Here is a 15791-nt window from a genome sequence, read left to right on the forward strand (position 1 = left end):
TGAGTCAAATCTCTTCTCTCCTGGATCCCCATCCACGCTGTCACTGGCCCGCCGACTGGCTCTACCACTTGGGATAGTGCCACAGCGCAGGCCCTACCCCAGCCTCCAGCCCTTGCTGCTGAGGAGTCCAGAGCTCCACCAAGAACACACGCAGAGTGTTTGATAGGCATTGAGTTTTATATTTTTTAAGTGACCAAATCTAATAAAATGAAAAACAGGTTTACTAAACAGGTCCAAAAGACAATACAGGAGATAAGCTATAAAACCAAACGTGAGCGGCCCTTGTCGACACCAGCCCCAACCCACACCACACCGGGTGAGGAGAGGGGGCTGAGGATCTCGTGTCTCCTCCAAATCACACATTTTGGTTTTTGCTTTCCTTTTAAGGTTTTTAAAAAGAGAAACCCAGGAGTCCGGCGGGCCCACCCTGGCTCAGCAGCGTGTCCAGCCTGCCTGTGTCGAGGTGGCACTTGCATCCGCAGCGACGGGGTCCTGGCTCTGGTGCCTCTCACTCCTGCGCGATGCTCCTCAGCACATACTTGACCGTGTAGGCAAAGGCTGCAAAGCCCACTATGACAAACAAGTTCGCCAGGGCACCGCCCAGGAGTCCATGGTGCCGGTTGGCCTGCTGGAGCCCTGCAAGGTGGGGCCCGGCCCCTGGCGCATGCCCATTGAGAAGCTGGACCCCGTTCTGGCCAAGGTGCATCTCCCCATCTGGAACCACATCTGGCAAGGGCAGAGTCTGCGGCCTGCTACTGAGTTCATCTTGTGCTTTCTGTTTTTGTTTAATTTCCTAAGAGAAAAACATGGGAAACAATGGCTGGTCTGAACAAACCAGTTCTCCAATTCCCAGGAGCCTAGGGCCATCACTGAGAACAAAGCTCTCCATCCTTATGTGCCAGATCCTAACACCCCTATGGCTTCTGGTCCCATTTTACAAGTGAGGGGACCAAGCAGGCTGCTTTCAGCCAGGTCAGAGCCACCAAGGCCTCCACCACTGGGCAGCCAGCTACCTCAGTTCACTCCAATGCCAAGACCAGAGAGTACCCAGCCCCACAAGGCAGAGGAGGCCCAGCCTTCAAAGCAATAAGCAATAGACAAACCTCCTCACCTCTCCTGGCCCACCTGGGGGTGGCCACTCTGACTAGCAAGCTCCATGACATTGTGCGGACAAACCCAAACCCAAACCCAGCCCCAGCCCACCCCTCTCTGGGCTTCTTCTGCCTCTGGAGATCCTGAAGGGGGTCACATCCTGTTGTCCCCAGAGTGTGTGCCTGGAGGCATGTCCAGCAGATGCCTGAGCCCCATAATCCATCTGTGACATCTGCAAGAACACACTGGGGACACATCAGTTCTCTTTGGAAGACACAAATTTGAACACACTTGCACAAAAGGAAAGACAGGATGAGCTCTGCTTCACTTCCCTTTTTCTTTTCTTTTTTTAAAAAATATTTTTAGTCGTACACAGACACAATACCTTTATTTTATCTATTTTTATGTGGTGTGAAGATCGAACCCAGGGCCTCAACATGTGGTAGGCAAGCAACCACTGAGCTACAACTCCAGCTACCCGCCCCACTTTCTTACCTCCACAACTTCAGGGAACAATTCACAAAAGACTTTATCTTTTAAATTAAACACTAGACTCTGTGCTGCCAGTTGTCTTTTCTAGGAAGAGAGAGAAGGGAAATGTCAGTCAGAAAGCTAACTTTAATTCTTTCAAAAGTCTAAAAACAGACTGTTCTGGAGTCAAGGGCTACTCTTCAGGTTGCAGACAGTGCCCAACAGACTGCTCTCCACAAGTCAAGGTCTTAGGTAGGTTTGCGTATCTCCTCATTATAATTAAATAACATTAAACTTGACTCCTATTTTAAACATGGAAATGCAAGCTAACAATGAACACACAATGTACTCCCAGTGCAGAGTCCCCCAGACCCTCTTCTGAAAAGAGCCAGGGTCATAGTGATGCTTAACTGCTTAATATGGACAGAAGAGTCTGAGGGCAGAGGTGGACAGCAAGGCCCAGAGGCCCCATCAGCAAGCACAGAACAGAGCAGTTCCACGAAGAGGCCAGGAATAGGGACACCGTAGAACCGCCTGCTAAGGAAAAGGAGGCTGTGCATCTGAGGAACACAAACAGCCCTAGACAAGAGGGAAGGCCAAGGTGCCACTGGAGGTCCAGGGTGAGGCGCTGCTACACCTCACCGTGAAGTCCGACGTCTCTATGCTGCCCAGGGTGGGGCCCTTCTCCACCATGAAGCTCAGGAGCCCAGTCAGGATGGTAGAGACAGACCAGGCTGGGTTCCATGTGTCTGGGTGGAAATCCGTGATGGAGAGACACAGCCTGCAAGGAAGGTACTCTGTGAGCGGAAATGCACTCCTGTCAGCCCTGCTCAAAGCACTGCAGCCCTGGAAGCTTACCTCGTGTTGCACTTAAACCTTCCATTGGGAGTTATCATGTAAATACTAGGAGGCTTAAAAGGAAATTCTCTGGGAAAAATTAGCTTTCCATGATAATAGCCACCTACATAAAAATAGAAAGGAAAGAGTCTTGTCATCACCCACAGCATGAGGAGGTCTAGCCCCCAACCCCTCTCCACTGGTCTCCACCACACCCAGGCCCCACTGCCCTGTCCCCATCCTGGCTCACAGGTTCAGTCCAACACTGGTGTTCTCCAGTGCCCAGGCTCCCCAGACAGTTCATCAGTCTGACAGAACACCTCACCACATTCCCCATTTCCAGAACACTCCCTGGGAGCTCATGACCACTGTGGGTCCTGCTATGGCGATGGCACGCCCCTCCTCTCCCGGGACCATCCATGCTGTCCCTGAGGCCAGAGACTATTCCAGGTCCCAATCCACCAATTCTCCAGCTCCTGCAGTGTTCATTGTGCCCAGTTCTCCCCACCCAACCACCCAGAGGCTAGCAAACCTACCTAAACAAAACCATACTAGAGATGGGTGTGGTGGTCCAAACTTGTAATCCCAGCTACTTGAGAGGCTGAGGGAGGTCGATCACAAGCTAGAAGTCAGCCTAGGCAACTTAAATGAGACTTTTTTTTTTTTTTTTTCCCCTTTTTGGTACCAGAGATTAAACCCAGGGCACTTAACCACTAAGCCATAACCCCAGCCCTTTTTAATATTTTATTAGAGACAGGGTCTCTCTAAGTTGCTCAGGGCCTCTCGAGGTTGCTGAGGCTGGATTTGAACTCGTGATCCTCCTGCCTCAGCCTCCTGAGTCACTGGGATTACAGGTGTGCACCACTGTGCCTGTGAGACCACATCTTGAGATTTTTTTTAAAAGGGGCTGGCACCCAGCACAGTGGTACACATTTGTCCCAGATACTCAGGAGGTTAAGGCAGGACTGCCTGAGCCCAGGAGTTCTGGACTGCAGTACACTATGTCAATTAGGTGTCCACAATAACTTCAGCACCAATATGGTGCCTAATGGGACCAGGTTATCTGAGGAGAAGCAAGCAGGACCAGGTCAGAAATTAAGATATTAAAAAAAAAAAAAATGGCTGGGGGCTGGGGATGGAGCTCCGTGGCAAAGCCTAGCATGCATGAAAGCCTGGCTCAAGTCGTGCAGGGTGGTGCACACCTGTATCCCAGTGGCTCAGGAGGCTGAGGTAGGATCACAAGTTCAAAGTCAGTCTTAGCAAACAGGTTTTTCACCAAACCCTCTGCCTCCATGCTCCCAAGTCCACCTTGCTCAGGCTTTGGCCCTCACCACAGTCCGCCAAGCCTGACCTCGAGGCTACCCACAGGTCCCGACTAGCATCTGACCAGCTCAGCAGCACATTCTTATCAGGGATCACTACTGACTCTGTCCATGAAGTCCCACCTGGCTTGGTTCCTCTCACATGGGGCTGCCCCTTACAAGACCCTCAATGGCTCCCCAATCAGCTCTCCACCCTGGACCCAGGGACCCCTCCCAAAGCTCCAGACTGGTACATTGACCATCCACATCACACTGCCCCAAATGTACATATCCAAGATAGTATACGTTGCACCCAAATGCCTACTATATCCCTTCAGCTATTCAGATTAAAACCTGGGACCCCTCTGTGCCCTCCATATTGCACCCACTCCATGAGCAACCATCAGCCCCACCTTCAAACAATCCACAGCCATTATGCCAGACAAGCTCTGAATCCCCTGCCTGTGACCCTTCACCATAACCTCAGAAGCCCCAGCCCTATTGTCCCTCCAGGCCTCCCAGCTGCATTCAGGAGTTGGCTGGAGACAGTTGAGCAGAATGTGCACTGGACAGGACTCCCTGGCAACACATGGGAAGTATGCAGGGTGTGTGTAACCACTGGGATTGAGGAGTGCGGGGTTCTTTCCCCTTGCCCAAACTCCCTGCTGCCCTGAGCACAGTCCTGCCTCAACAACCCTTACACCCTGTCCCCAGAGTCACGGGTCTCCTCTGCTCCAGTGCCATGCTGTGTAGGGTGCAGTACCCCACCCCAGACACGAGCTTTACTTCTCTACTCTATGCCTGTCCTCAAAGTGACAAGTGACTGAGCATGGGCCACAGTGCTTCCTCTCTGTATTCTACCCCAGGGCCAGCATTGAAAGGGCACGAGGGAACAGTTGTGGAGCCAACAGTGCAGGGACAATGTGAGCAAGGATCACCTGTGAGGCCAGCTCACCAAACTGGGAGCTCAGCGTACACACGTGCACACTCCACTCAAGAAGATCACAAAAAGAAGCTCAATTGGGAAATGAGCAAAAGCTGTCAACAGCACTTTTCCAAAGAGAAGGCAGGAGCAGCCAACATGCATGTGAACCTCACTCAGCTCAGGGCTGATCAGGAACTGTGGGACAAGACAGCAAGGAAGAGGGTCATTTTTAGCTTATCAAAGGGTGGTGGAGTGGGCACCCTTCTGCCTTGCTGTGTGCACAGACAGGAAAGCCTCCACTGGCTAGTGACCCTGCTTTTTATGTACTGAAGGCAAGAGAACCACACACATGAGCCCTCCTCTGCAGAAGTAAAACGTGGGCAACACCCACCTGCCTTTCAAGGGAAGGGTCAGGTGAATGGCCACCGGGCAAGAACCAGGCAGAGCAGGAACTTGTATGACATGTAACTTAGTGCAAACAACAGCAAGATGCAGGGCAGCACACACACTGAGCTCCTGGCATGGAAGAACATAGAAGTATGCACTTCTCTGTGTATTTTAAACCTCGTAAGATTAAATTGACAGTTTGGTTAACATTTGTGGAAGTCCCAGATTTCATTTTGGGAGTGTAAGGAGGTACCAGAGGGGCACCTTCACTAAACTGGCCAAGGAAGCCAGACCCTCCCTCAGAGATCGAAGTGCAACTCCTCCAGGAGCACACCTGGAGTCTAAGAGCTCCCCCACCACCCCAGCCTGCCCTGCAGAAGCACAGGGAAGCAGTGTACAACCTTCCCTAAGATTCACCAGAAGTGGGCCACAGAGCAGCTTGGTCAAGCCCTGGAGACTGTCCAGAGGCCCCCACCATGCCATCTCTACACTTGTCAACACCCAATGGCGAGGCAGTGAGGCATTGCTTCTGACTCTCCATTTGGCTCCACACTGTCTCTCCCCTCCAGTGCCTGGTCATCACAGATGGAGCAGCAGAGTAGGTCTGGAGACCAGTGGTTCTTTCATCTGACTGTGCTTTTAAAACATTACTTTTAGCAACTCTAGGTCCTTTGCCTTTTCATGTAAATTTTAAGACAAACCTGAGTCTGTCTACAATTCTGTTGGGATTCTGACAGGACTGTATGAAATCCAGATCATGTAGTGAGAATTCTTTAGCAACAGTTCCACAAGGCTATCAGCACAGGTGCACCAGAAACAGGACTGCCACAGAGGAGCCCCTGGGCAAGCAGGGAGGGCCAAAATATCAGGAAGTTAAATCTCAGTGCTAGGAAGGAGGCAGTCAGTGGTGTCAGATACCAGCACAGCCCCAGGCTGTGGCACCTCCGAGGGGCTCCTTAGAGACCCTGTGGGAGTGGTGTGAGCAGAAGGTGAGGCTGCAGCCTCCAAATGACAGCGCAGGTAAGACGGGGCCAGGGGGTCTTAGCACACTGACAGTCTGGGAGAGAGCCCACAGAGAGGTGCACGGGGAGAGGGGACTAGGAATACTAGTGAGGACCCCAGAACTTGGCAGGGCCACAGGACAAGATGGAAGCACAAATGACTGGGGGTTAGGGTAGGCAGGGACCTGGTTGCCCCCAAAGCCCCACCCTCCACACCCTCTCAAGGCTGCCCTCTCCCTGCGGTGTCCAGCTTGTCCACACCAGCAACATCCTTGGCTGGTCCTCTGGAGGGAGTCGGGACTTGTTACAAAATTAGTAAATGTTTGCTATTTATTTGGAAAATATAAAAAAAAAAAAAAAAAAAAAAAAAGGCAAAGAACAAAATAACTTGCAGACCAACATAATCCACTTGCTTGAGATGGCCACTACTCATCCACGTTTTTCTTTCTTTCTTTTTTTTTTGTGGTGCTGGGGATTGAACCCAGGGCCTTGTGCTTGCGAGGCAAGCACTCTACCAACTGAGCTATCTCCCCAGCCCTACTCATTCACTTTTGGTGTACGTTCTTCAAGCCTGTTAGGAATACACACGTACTCCCTAAGTGTTTTCATTTTATCTGGACTAGCTTCCCTGTGAGTATCCCAGTATGGGAGACTCCACATAAGGCCAGCAAAACATCAGCCAAATCACCTTGGAGAGAGTTGTATCTTTCAATTCTCAGCTATCCACAGCTCTCCCTTGACCATCCAAAGCAGCCGTTCTCTTTTCTTTCCTCTTTTGGTGCTGGGATCCAACAAGGGCCTCACTGTTGAGTCACACCCAGTCTAAAGCTGTGCTTCTCAAACTCCTCTCCACTCTTGGTGTCTTATGTGAAACCTCTGTGTGTGACAACAGCCCACTGCTCTGGTCATATGGAGTCAGCCGATGGCTGAGAAGTCGAGGAACTGCCCACCTGGCCAGGGCTCTGCCCCGGGTGTGCCTGTGGAACAGTGTCCATGGGCACATTTCTGACCTGGTCCAAACCTGAGGCTGGCACCATTCTCCTCACAGGCTCCCAGAGACTTGCTGGCTGACAGCTCCTGCCTACTTTGTAAACAACCAAGGACCCTAAATGGTATCTGGTGACCTAACAGGTCAGGCCTGGCAGCAGTTAGGTAGGTCCTGCGTCCTGCCTAAGCCACAAGGGGGGCCCCACTTAGCTCAGAGACTGTTCTGAAGATCAGAAACACCAAAAATGCCCACCACAGACTAGGCCTCTTTGAAGATATTGCCCCTGGTCTTAGAAAAATAGGGTCATGTTTTACTGTTTATCCCAATCTGCTTTTCCCAGCTCCAACTGTGCTAGAGGCTGGCAGAACATGGATACGTATAGACAGTCCCTGGAGATGTAGGCACAACAGCAAAACCAAACTGCATACATACTTCTAGGGCTTGGCAGAATACCAAGACACATTCTGAGTAGATGCACTTTAGCCACTGTACATACAAACTACAAAGACCATCCTCTACAGAAAACAGTGTTCAATGGGTTCATTCAGAACATGCTCACTCACCTTCGTAAGGGGTCATCTCAGGGCCACGGACAACATAGTGCCTAAAAGAGAGGAGAAAATTACTTGGGTCGGGGGACTGCAAATTCTCCAACACCTACATCCCTGCAAGACTGCAGTCACACAAGACCAGCCAGAACCACATTCAGCCAGTCCATCAGTGAACATGCAGGCCGCACACCAACAGCACAGCTCCAGGTCCTCAGCCACTTGTGCTGCAGGCTCTACAGTCACTTTGCAGCCAGAGCTGAGGCTGCACAGATGTCTCTTCCCCAGGACTGGGGACCGAACCCAAAAGAGCACCCAGGGATATTCTACTACCGAGCTATCTCCCCAACTCTGTCTTGAGTCAGTGTCTAAGTTGCTGAGGATGGCCTTGACCTTGCAATCCTCCTGCCTCAGCCTCCTGAGTGGCTGGGATAAGTACACAGCAGAGGCTGTGTGTTCTAAGTTCCATGAAGCACTTCTGCTTCTGTGAGGCAACAAGCAAGCAGTCAGCCAACTAAAATCACTTTAATCTCACAATACATTAAAATGTACTTGAAAACACAAGTAAAAATATGCAATTTACATTTTTTATGTCATTCACATCAACTAGACAGGGTACAGCTGGTGATGTGAGACTGGCCTTATGTGTTGCCCCTTGACAAGAATGATCCTGGAAGAAACAGAAACTACTTCAGCACAGGGCCAAATGTCACCTTATGTATGCCAGGGAACTAGGGACCAACCAGTGGCTTGAAGCTAAGCGCACAACGCACCAGAAACATGGCCTAATTAGTACTGCTCCCAGACACTGTGCTCAATCTGCGAAAACCAGGAAGTGCTGATGAGCACACTTCTCCTTGGACAGAGCCAGCAGTCTACTACACTCAGAGGGCAGAGCCTACGTGCCCACTCATCATAGTCCTTGTCAGGAAAAGCCCAAGTCTTCTCTCAGCAACAGGAGAAACACCCATGGTGCCATGCAAAGCTCTCACAGCAGGCCCAACACTGCTGACCTGGGCGGCTCCCACCACCCCAACTGACAAGAATTGAACCCTGCTCTCCTCCTGGGAGTCCAGAATTTACGTGGGTGCCAGGTAGAGGTGCCTATGTGACTGGCCCCCAGTGAAAGCCTGGGTGCCACATCTCTGAGGAGGCTCCCTGAGGACATTCCACACCTCACTGCCAGAAGTTCAGGGCATCCTGTACGCACACCCAGGGCAACGGATCTGGCTGCCATGTTATGGACTTTTCCCTAGCCACCTCTTCCCTCTGATTCTGCCACCTTTCTACTGTAATAAATCTAAATGATGAGTCCTCCTAGAACATAAAAAATCTAGGTGGTCCTGGGGACCCCTGACCCATAGACTCCACACACAGTAAGGATGTTCCCATGAATCAGGGAAGAGGTAAGTCACAGTGGAATAGCCCCCCACCTGCCAGCTACATCCTGGGAGGAGGGGGGCACTCTGGTGCCACCAGGAGCCCCCCATGCTGAGGGGCTTGCCTTTCCACCAGGAGCCCCATATGCCAGTGCTAGGCCTCTTCTGTGATCCTGGGAGGGGACACCGTACAACCTGCAGAACGCTTCTTTGTAACTCAGTTAAAATCTCTTTTCTTTAGATTGGAAAAAAAGTAAAAAAATATTTTTTGAAGATCAAGACAAAAGATCCAAAGAGAAAATGCTTTTTAACAACTCAGCCTTATGTTTCATGTCTCATAAAACTGCCAGCTGAGCTAGCCACAAGCATTTCAGTAGAGGCGTGTAGTTCCACAACCCCATACTTTTAACACGGCCAAAGAGCTGTGGTGGAATGGATGCTTTCCACAGGCCCTCTGTCAGTTAAGGATCAAGGGCACCTGGAGTGTCAGGGCCCTGTCACAAATACTCCAGGTAAAGCTAAAATCAAAGCACAGGAGACTCTAGAAATACAGGCGCTCTTCTAAGCACTGCCTGCAGGACCTCAAGCACCCTGCACACTCAAAGCCTGTCCTGGGGACCCCAGGAAGGATTCTCTTTCTAGCTCCAGCCCAAACCAAGCAGGACCTTATAGTGTCCCTGACATGCCATCAGCTGGGAAGAAGACCAGAGTGTCCTCAGGCCTCTCAGTGTCTATCAGTCAAGGGTGCAGGAGTGCCTCTCCACAGCCATGACCAGGAGCACCAGGACCCCTAGCTGGGCAAGTGGAGAGCCTGTGTGGAGCAACAGGGTTTAGGGGTGAGCAGTGACGCAGAGTCTTACCATTCAAGAATATTGGAAGGGAGGGGCTCGGCGCAGATGTAAGGCACCGGGTCTTTCTTAATCCGAAGATAGTCCTGCTTCAGTCTCTGGGTTGCTGTCGTTGGGGCTCTCTTGCTGCTGCTGCTGCTCATCTATTAAAAAGAAGCACTCCTGTTCACAGAAAGAAGAGACGCACCCTGGCTCTCCTCACCCTCAGGCGCTTCAGCGATCATGCACCTTGTGCTCCTTCAGGCAGCAAGCTATCCTTCTGGGCCACTAACCCTTATTCTCTTTCCGTCTGTTCCCCAACACACACTACTGAGTACTTAAGAGAGATGCAAAAGACAAGGATAGCCATAAAGGCTCACACCTGTCCTTGAAGAACTTATGTGGACAGATAAGTCATTGAATGGGTTGTGGGCAGGTGTGCTGAAGCCAGCCTGGACCAGCTCCAAAGAGCAACCGGGCACGTCATCCAACTCTACTCAGCAAGGCCTCAATGATGGGAGTATTTACACCAAGGAAAATTGGCAAGCACCACAGACAAGCCCCAAATCCCCACCATGGAAGCCTACTGTCCAACATTTACCACCGGTCACAAGTGATGGCAGCAGGAGAAAAGAGAAGCTCCTAAGACTAGAGAGATGAGGACTCTGAAAAGACTGAGGCGCTCACTGTGTAGAGGGGAAGGCATGGCTAGGGGACAGCTTTGGTCACCATGTCAGACACCTAAGCACAGTAAAACACTGGGAGACAAGACTGCTGGTAAGGTGAGGCAAGGCCAGGTGGCCTGGCTGCCAAGCAGAACCCCCGAAGGGTTTTAAATTCCAGCCTTAGGCAGACTGGATCTTCTGTTGAAAAGGTCACTCCAGGGGCATGCAATGTACAGGACAGCACCTTTGTGCGTAGGGAATGAGGTCACACCATAACAGACTGGATCAGGGACCCTGGGACGACTCAATCATGCTGTTGAGGCTGAGGAAGGGGCAGCAATAGGGGACACAGCACTCCCCACTGACAAAGACATCAGAATAGCTCTTACTCATTCTCTTTTCTATACTGGAGTTTCTTAAGATTAAAGGCCAAAAAATTTTCTGGCTAAAAATAAAGTGTGAAAACCACTGGCCTAAAATATGATAGAGATGCGTGGGGATACCCAAGATGAAGAGAACAGGAAGAAGCAGGAGATGTGTTTGGATAGAACAGGAATGGCTGGAGGTGGGCAGTCAGGATAGCTAGCCATACCTTGTAGCACTGCTCAGACCCACCCCCTGCAGCCTCCTCCCCCACCTGCCACCAACAAACACTCTGCCACTATGTCCCCAACTCATCTCTAAGGAGTGCTTGCTGGTCAAAGGCCTTAATAATGACCCTAGACACCAGTGGACATCAATAACACCCAGTGATCTCCATCCTAGCCTCCCAGGCAGTACAAACCATTAGTCAACACCACCCAGGCTCAGGGACTTGCAGGTGTGGTTCCCCAAGAGGACCGCATGGACCTTCACCCTCTTCAGGGTCTGCTTATGTGTCGTCTTTCCTAGAGACCTCCAGACCTGCACCACCACCACAGACTGTTGTGTCTGCCTGCCCACCTGCTTGGCTCCTCTGTACCCCCAGAGCCTACAGAGGGGTGCTCAGCCAAAGCACCCATCACACTCAGTACAAATGCCCACACCAGCTTCCAAAGGGGGTCCCCAATCCCTATAACCCTTATTCACTTTTCTGTTCCTACTACACTAACCCTGATACTTTTCCTGTCAGTCACAAAGTTTTCCAGTCTCTTCCCATTACAATCCAAGTCAATGATTTCGATCATCCACTCTTCACAAAGGCCCTTTGGGATTCCCCAAGCCAAGCAGACAAACACCAACAGCTCCCCCTGTCAGTCAATCCCTGAAAGTAAAGTAGCCCAGACAGTTCTACCTTACCTACCCACCCATTCATGGCTGCTTCCCAGCCCAGTCTGAATGACTGAAAATACACCTAGGCCCTACCCACTTCACTTGAGACATGGCCCTCAGAAGCCCACTGTTCTACACAAATGTCCCACCCCATCCTTCACTACCAGCCTCCACAACCCACACCACACCAAGCAGAGGCCTTTCAGGCCTCAGCAAAGGGGAGGACAGATTCCATTGCCTGACCCTCCCCAAGAGTGTCAGCACCCAGAGAAGGGCAGATTCCTTCGAGGAAGGGAACGCGTCCACATAGCACTGTTCCCAGGTCCAGACTAGGAAGCCCTAGATCAGAAAGCTCGCTTCACACAAGCACCAACTGAGAAACCTGAGGATCCACAAGCAGGTCCAACGCCAAAGATTTTTTCTTTCTCTTAAATGTTCATTCCTGTGATTAACACTCCACCTTGTGCAAAATAATTCACTGGGTAGTTCATAAACTGTGTCTGGACTTGGCTGAGTGGTCTGTCATACGAAATGAGCAAAGCAGATCCTGCAAAGTTAGTCAAGAGGTAAACTTCTCTCAGACATGCATTTATTTATTCATTTTTGCACTGTGGGGATGAGCTCAGGGTCTTGTGCATGCTAGATAAGTGCTCTACCACTGAGCTCACCTTCAGCCCCATACTTGCTTTTAGATGCATAATTTTTGGTCATATTTATGATTCAACTATTCAGTTTCCCCCAAACTACCCTCCTCTGCTCAACTCGGGACAATGATCTCACATCCCTTCCAGGGGACAGCAGGCAGCTTTGGCTTCCAATTCTCTCTACCCAAATAAGACATGGGTAGGACAGGAAAAAGCCCACAGAGCACTTGAAACATGAAAACACAGTAAGACGTGCACGTGCTTCAGGTTCCCTTTCAATCAAGTTTCCATAGACAAAGGACCCAGGTGTGTTACACAAAGAAAAGAGTGCACACAGTAAAAAACACAAATGTGGCACAAACTGACAGAAAACAGCCTGAATCACCATCAAGGCTGTTGGCTTCTCCAGCCCTATATCACTGTGCCAAGGTGGTGCCTGACCAATATCCGTTTTTCCTGTTCCTTTCTCCTCTACCCATCTCACACTGAGTGCGTGTAACTCAGGTCAGGTCATGGTGTGGCACGACCTTGGTCTGACTGATTAGATGGGCATGTGACACACCCAGGACCAGGACTTGCACAGAAGTGTCTCCTTTTTCAGGACTGCTACACAGGCTGGAAAGCCCAGGGCAGCCTTACCACCACACAAGCACACACCTGTCTGAGAATAGAGCTGCTACAGAGGTCCACAGGGTCAAACTGTACAGACTACTGACTGCAAGTTCCAGGCACCCAGATCTAACATGCCTGATGTCTACAAACTGAACTTTTCCATTAAGTAAACCCTGAAGTCCCTTTCTTCTAAAGCCAGATTACTCCAAGCCTCACTCACCTGGACTGAACAGAGCCCAGTACCGGCGCCTACAAATAAATGTGCATATTGTTCCATACTTACTAGCTGCCCGCCTACTGGGCTGTGTGCAGCCTTCTTGCTCTTTGTCAGTCTTTACCTGCCTCTGACAAAATGTTGGAAACGGAATGAGTTAGACGCACACCTGCTAAGTAGTATTCACTGAAAAGGAGGCCGGAAGGTCATTGGTCGGGATGATGCAGAGGTGGACAGGTAGGCCAGGTACAGGGCAAGCATTCGTCCACGGCCGCAGTCCCACTCTCACGGCCCACCTCCTGCTCTATCACCCCCAGGGCACAAGCTGGGCTCGCTTTCTGTTGGGAGTTATGAAGTAGTTTGGGGTTCTAACTGTTCGGGAGCGAAGCGGCGGCGGGCGCAACGGCAGCCACCTTCCCAACTCACGACTCTCCAGGCAATTCACGAAGATCTATGCTGGCTCCTCCGCAAAGTACCCGCAAGTGTCCCAACCAAAGAGGCCTCTTCGCGGGAGACCCTGACGTGCGTCCAACCAAGTCACCCAACTGGACGGTGTACCACCCCCGGCCCGGAGCCCCGGGCGCCCTGCCGTAACCGACCTCGGCTCTTCACAGGGACGCCTCCGGGCCCGGGCCCCGCGGGCGGCGGGCGCAAACCAGGACGGGCCGTGCGGTGACCCTGAGGTCCCGCGCCCCGCGCCCGGACCTGTGGCCGGCTCCGCCGGGGAGGACGGGCGGCCCGAGGCCACGGCGCGGCCCGCGCGCCCTCACCTCTCCCCGTCGCCGCGGGTGGGCCGCCGCCGCGCTCAGGCTCGCCGTGGTCGAGGCCGGAGCAGGGTGCGGAAGAGAAGGGCCCGCGCCGCAGAGCCGCACCGCGCCGGGACCGAGCCCACCGCACCCGCCGCAGCGCCGTCGCCGCCTCAGCTTCCAAGATGGCCGCTCGAGGGGCGGGCCCTGACCCCGTTTCCGCTTCCGGTACGTGGTTCACCATAGCGACCACTCTAGGCAGCTTGGAGGACGGCGCCAATGTCTCTATGTCACCCTAGCCCCAGGAGGTCGCGTCGCGCTGCTTCAGAGGTGGGACGATGAGCGCGTGCGCACTGGCGGGCAGCGCCTCGGGGTAGGGCCGCGCCCTTTCACCGGACTGGTTTTTCTGGCGCTCTCCTGCCCAGCGACCCCCGGCGCGGATGCTGTCCTGCGGGCGGCCCCGGAAGCAGCGAGTGGCCGCCGGAGCCCCGGGCTCCCACCACGTGCTCCCCTCCGCACAGGCCCAACTGGAGGGGAATCCCTGGACTTCACTGCGACCCCGACCCAGGGTCCTGACTCGTCCAGCCCGACCCCCTGGCGCCGCGCCTTCGGAGCCACTCGGCCAGCCCGCACGGCCTAGTCCCCCCGACCCCTCCCGCGGGTCCCCGGAGGGCCACAGGCCGCCCGCCCGCCGCCCCCTGCCGCGGGGACCGCTGTCCTCGTAAAAATAGCTCCAGTGTTTCCTGCCGGAGCTTCCCACCCAGCCCGTGAATGGGCTCATTATGCCGGTGGACACTGCGCCCAGGCCGAACTTCCGCTCCCACGGCCCCTCCCTGGCCCCGGGGCGCAGCTCGACTGGGGCGGGGGCGGCAGGTGGTGAGTGGTAGAAGGCAGGCGCAGGTAGAAAGGGGGCGAGGCTTAAAGCCCACCTCCCACCCAGACCACGAAACACTCGCTCGCTAGGCCTTATCCGCAGTCCGCACGGGACTTCTGCTGACCTGGACGTAAGGAACAGCAGGTCCGAGAATGTTTTTGCTCAGCAAAAAGATACTTCTGTGATTTATACTTTTTAGGATTCTTTCACAGCACCAGTATGTCACTCTCTCAATCAAACCCTCAATGTGACATCAATGTAGGACTGTTCACATTCACACAGCAGAGTGATGACAACCCAAGTGGAATGATTGAATACAGATTTTTAATCAAAAATGAAGAAGAAAACCAGCCCTAGTGCTAACATGGCTAACATGTCCAGTGATCAACACAGAGGAGGACTGACGAGCTCTTGAATCACGTCCATCTCTGCTGTGGGTTTTGCACAGGTGAAAATGGTTCCTCTACAACACCCACACTGTACCCTGTCTCAGGCTGTACTTCTTGCTTTCTGTCAATCCAATCCTTCTGTGCCTCACTTTGACCAGTACTGAAATTCCTTCAAGTACCCTCACAGCCCAAATTGAGGCCCACTTCCCTTTTGGGACCTTCTTGGATCCCTCGTCCTGGTGACAGTGGGGCTGTTCCTATCCACAGCAGTTGGGGGTCCTGAACATAGGGAAGCTAGTCTGAAAGCAGCTGGTGGGGAATGCCCAGTCCCAAGGAGCTCTCCACACTCACAAACTCCTGCCTCATCCCTGAGTTCCAGGTGCTCAGGGCATTGGAGGCATTTCTCTGCTGAAGTCAGTTTGCTTGGGCATGCTGTGGAAATCATGGCAGAAGTGGGTCCTGCCCGCCTCCTCCCTCCAACATGGAGGTCTGACATGAAGGTGGGGTGGGACAGCTGGTGCTGGTGAGAGGAGGCCTGGGTGACTGTAAGTGAGTGCACAGCCCACCACCCTCCCTTGAGAGGCAGCCGAGGCTTAGGCTGTGTGGGAACTTGGGGCCTGTCCCCAGTTTTCCCCAGAGG

The 15791-nt window shown here is 52.7% G+C and overlaps 1 protein-coding gene across 2 annotated transcripts; it reads right to left on the reverse strand.

Moving 5' to 3' along the window:
* Positions 1-158: 158 nt before the first annotated feature.
* On the reverse strand, positions 159-14090 carry UBE2J2 (ubiquitin conjugating enzyme E2 J2). Of its 2 annotated transcripts, none has more exons than XM_079148311.1 (7): positions 13913-14090; positions 9790-9920; positions 7566-7606; positions 2422-2524; positions 2206-2344; positions 1588-1668; positions 159-793 (listed from the first exon to the last, which is right to left on the reverse strand). In XM_079148311.1, exons 2-7 carry the CDS (start codon positions 9918-9920, stop codon positions 509-511), a joined length of 780 nt encoding a protein of 259 aa, XP_079004437.1. In that variant the 5' UTR covers positions 13913-14090; the 3' UTR covers positions 159-508. The 2 variants fall into 2 exon arrangements, with proteins under 2 accessions (XP_079004437.1, XP_079004436.1); XM_079148310.1 differs by lacking the exon at positions 13913-14090 and adding an exon at positions 13742-13902.
* Positions 14091-15791: the final 1701 nt, after the last annotated feature.

This window comes from Sciurus vulgaris, assembly GCF_902686455.1.
Source record: "Sciurus vulgaris genome assembly, chromosome: 1".
Classification (NCBI taxonomy): Eukaryota; Metazoa; Chordata; class Mammalia; order Rodentia; family Sciuridae; genus Sciurus; species Sciurus vulgaris.